The 3,336-nt window shown below is 37.9% G+C and overlaps 1 protein-coding gene across 1 annotated transcript; it reads left to right on the top strand.

The window, feature by feature from the left end:
• Positions 1-554: 554 nt before the first annotated feature.
• On the top strand, positions 555-1,184 carry LOC138908551 (uncharacterized). The gene has a single exon (XM_070199229.1). It carries the CDS (start codon positions 555-557, stop codon positions 1,182-1,184), a length of 630 nt encoding a protein of 209 aa, XP_070055330.1.
• The last annotated feature ends 2,152 nt before the right edge of the window (positions 1,185-3,336 follow it).

The following is a 3,336-nucleotide window of genomic DNA, read 5'->3' as shown; positions in this document are numbered from 1 at the left end:
ATGGAATAAAAAAAGATATCGCGGAGATGGTAGCCCAATGTCCCAACTGCCAGCAAGTTAAAGCCGAACATCAGAGGCCTGGAGGCCTAACTCAGTGTATTGAGCTTCCATTATGGAAATGGGACATGATAAATATGGACTTCATCACTGGTTTTCCTTGCACTCCATGAAGGTATGATTCTATTTGGGTAATTATTGATAGGCTTACAAAATCTGCTCATTTCCTGCCAGTCAGGACGACATATTCAGCCAAGGATTATGCCAAGCTTTACATTCGAGAGATTGTTCGCCTTCACGGAGTGCCATTATCTATTATCTCTGATTGAGTGGCTCAATTTACAGCATATTTTTGGAAATCTTTTCAGAAGGGTCTAGGCACGCAGGTAAATCTTAGCACCGCTTTTCATCCGCAAACTGATGGACAGGCAGAGCATACTATTCAGACAGTTGAAGATATGTTACGTGCCTGCGTGCTAGATTTTAAAGGAAGTTGGGATGATCATCTACCTCTTATTGAGTTCTCTTATAACAACAGCTTCCAAGCTAGTATTCAGATGGCTCCTTACGAAGCACTATACGGGCGGAAGTGTAGGTCGCTGATCGGTTGGTTCGAGGTCGGGGAAGCAGAGTTGCTAGGTCCTAACTTAGTCCAGCAAGCAATGAAAAAGCTAAAACTTATTAGAGACCGGCTACATACAGCACAAAGTCGGCAAAAGTCTTATGCAGATGTTCGACGACGAGACTTAGAGTTTGATGTAGAAGATTGGGTTTTCCTGCAAGTATCGCCTATGAAGGGCGTCATGCGATTTGGAAAGAAGGGGAAGCTCAGCCCCAGGTATGTTGGACCATATAAGATTATTCGGAGGATTAGTAGGGTGGCGTACGAGCTTGAATTGCCTTTAGAATTGGAAGCAGTCCATCCTGTGTTTCATATATCTATGTTGCAGAAGTGCATTGGAGATCCTTCACGTATTACGCCCATTGAGGATATTCACATTGCTGAAGACTTATCTTATGCAGAGGTACCAGTAGTTATTTTAGATCGGCAGGTAAGGAAGCTTCGAACTAAAGAAGTGGCTTCCGTGAAAGTGTTATGGCAAAATAACAATATCGAGGAAATGACCTGGGAAGCTGAGGAGGAAATGAGGAAGAAGTACCCCCCACCTATTTACGACTTAAGGTGAGTCGCATTTAAATAATTGCCAATTATTTCTTTACAGCAACCTAATTGGATTTTAAATAACTTGAAAGTGCAATTTAAATTTTTTTTTATTGCGAGATAGCTATACGAAGCCTAGTAGTTGGAATCTTCAGAATTTAATTTATGCTTTGAAAATGTAACAAATATAGCCTCGTAAATAACGTATTAGCAGACAAGAAATGAAACCAAGGAATTGACTTGACCCATTCGCAGATGAATGTTCTTAAGGGGGGGAGACTGTGAGACCCCAGGTGTTTCTCTCTTCTCTTACATAATATACGTAACGTGGCGTGGTTATATTAGGTATATATGATTGGGTATAGAACATTGGGAGAATAAGACTGAAAATGTGTGTTAATATCAAGGAACTAAACTAAAGCTTTAAGTCAAAGGAATCCCTTAAACAAAGGTTCATGGTTAAAGAAATGGCTCGGGTAGCACTCCACGCGTTCGGAAGGTTTAAGTTAACTTGCACCTGTGGGATAAGATTAAGAGTGTATAATATGCTAAGAATAATGTATTATGAGGTATTATAATATCACACTGGTCACATGTTAAGTTTTGGAGACAAGCAAGTTGCGAAATAAAGGTCGGCAAAAGTTATCGTAAATTTCTCTAATAAATTTTCTAAACTTTGGGTCAAATGTATCAGATCATTTATCCCAATATATAATGAGTTATGGGACCCACAACCTACCAAATCTAAGGTCTACGAGTCGAGTTTGCAACCAAAGAAATCTCACATCAAACCGACATTGGAGTAAAAAGTTATGACTGTTTTACCGCGGACTGTCCGGGCTGAAATGGGGTCGCGAACCGGGTCGGGTCAAACAAATGGTATAAGTCGGAAAATCCGACTTTTAAGACCCCAAAATATTTCATCTTCATCCCAAAACAGTGAGAAAGCTTAAGAGAGGGTTTCATGGTATTCTTGAGTGATTAAGGTACGTTTTTAACGATTTCTATCGTTAAAGTTTACCCCCGTGCCTAGAAGCACAATCTCTACGCTTTGCAATCGTTTTCCCCTTCTATTAGCTGTGTTTGGAGCTATTTTTGGAAGATAGAAAATTTTTATTCTTGCTGGTTCTTCAGGATTTATATTTGGTTTGCCAAGGTAATCATCTTGGGACTCTTTTATGATCGTTTTTATAAAGTTCTACGGGCGTTTCGTCAAGTTAGGGTCATATGGCAAATCTGCCAATTTAAAATCATTTATGAACTGTTTATAAGTGTGTATAAGCTGCATATATATAGTGGTTTCGAATCTTAGGATGTAAGGAACAACTTTCGTGAAGGAACTATAGGCATTCGGATGTTCGTTGGAGAGGTATGTTAAGGCTAAGCTTCGTCCTTCCTTTTAGCACGAATTTTGGGAAATTCCTAAGACGCCAAATGTGATATTTTACTATTCTGTTGCTAGAAAGACCTTCTGTGAAAGGCATTGGTATCGTAGCTGAAGTATTTTCATGATGCTATTAGGTTGATATTCCACTCGTTCGGTTAAAAAGGGTATTCGACATCTATATATGTCATTTTGTCGTCTTTCTTAAATATATGTCCATATATATAAATTTTTATTCGTCTTTGGATTGTATGACTTAAAAATAAAGGCATTTAGTATTTGCGATCAGTCCTTCTTCCTTGTTAAAGTATATTTTAAAATCTCTAAAGTGACACGTCGATTTCAAAATTTTCAAATATAATTTTTATGTTTAAACTACTAAAATATTTGATTTTTTTTGAAATACTTTCTTTTACTAATTATCAAGAAATCAGGTATAAGGACTAATTGAAGCACCTTAAGCTTTTTATGAATATATTCAGAGTTAAGTTATCTTTCTAAAAGTCGAGTTAAGTTTTCAAACTTATTAAAAAAGATATGAGGTTCCACGAGACATTTGTATGCGATACGAAGGTGATTATGAGATTATGAGAATAAGAGTACCAATGGGCCAAGGTTGGCTAAGTTCTTGTTATGGCCTATTATGTGCATTCAAAGTTCATATCATACATGACATATTATGCATGGACTTCGAGCTATAATCGGAGGTAAGGGGCCTATTTGCTCGAAAGACTATATATATTGTACAGATGACCACAGGTTGGCAATATGATACCGGTTAGCTACCGGGAGA

Source organism: Nicotiana tomentosiformis, chromosome 3 (genome assembly GCF_000390325.3).
Source record: "Nicotiana tomentosiformis chromosome 3, ASM39032v3, whole genome shotgun sequence".
Lineage (NCBI taxonomy): Eukaryota > Viridiplantae > Streptophyta > Magnoliopsida > Solanales > Solanaceae > Nicotiana > Nicotiana tomentosiformis.
The sequence above is the reverse complement of the archived record's forward strand: the minus strand, read 5'-3'. Positions and strand labels throughout refer to the sequence as shown.

What these genes read in the sequence shown, in the direction of transcription:
- LOC138908551 (XM_070199229.1), top strand. Translation starts at nt 555, where the DNA reads ATGGCTCCTTACGAAGCACTATACGGGCGGAAGTGTAGGTCGCTGATC.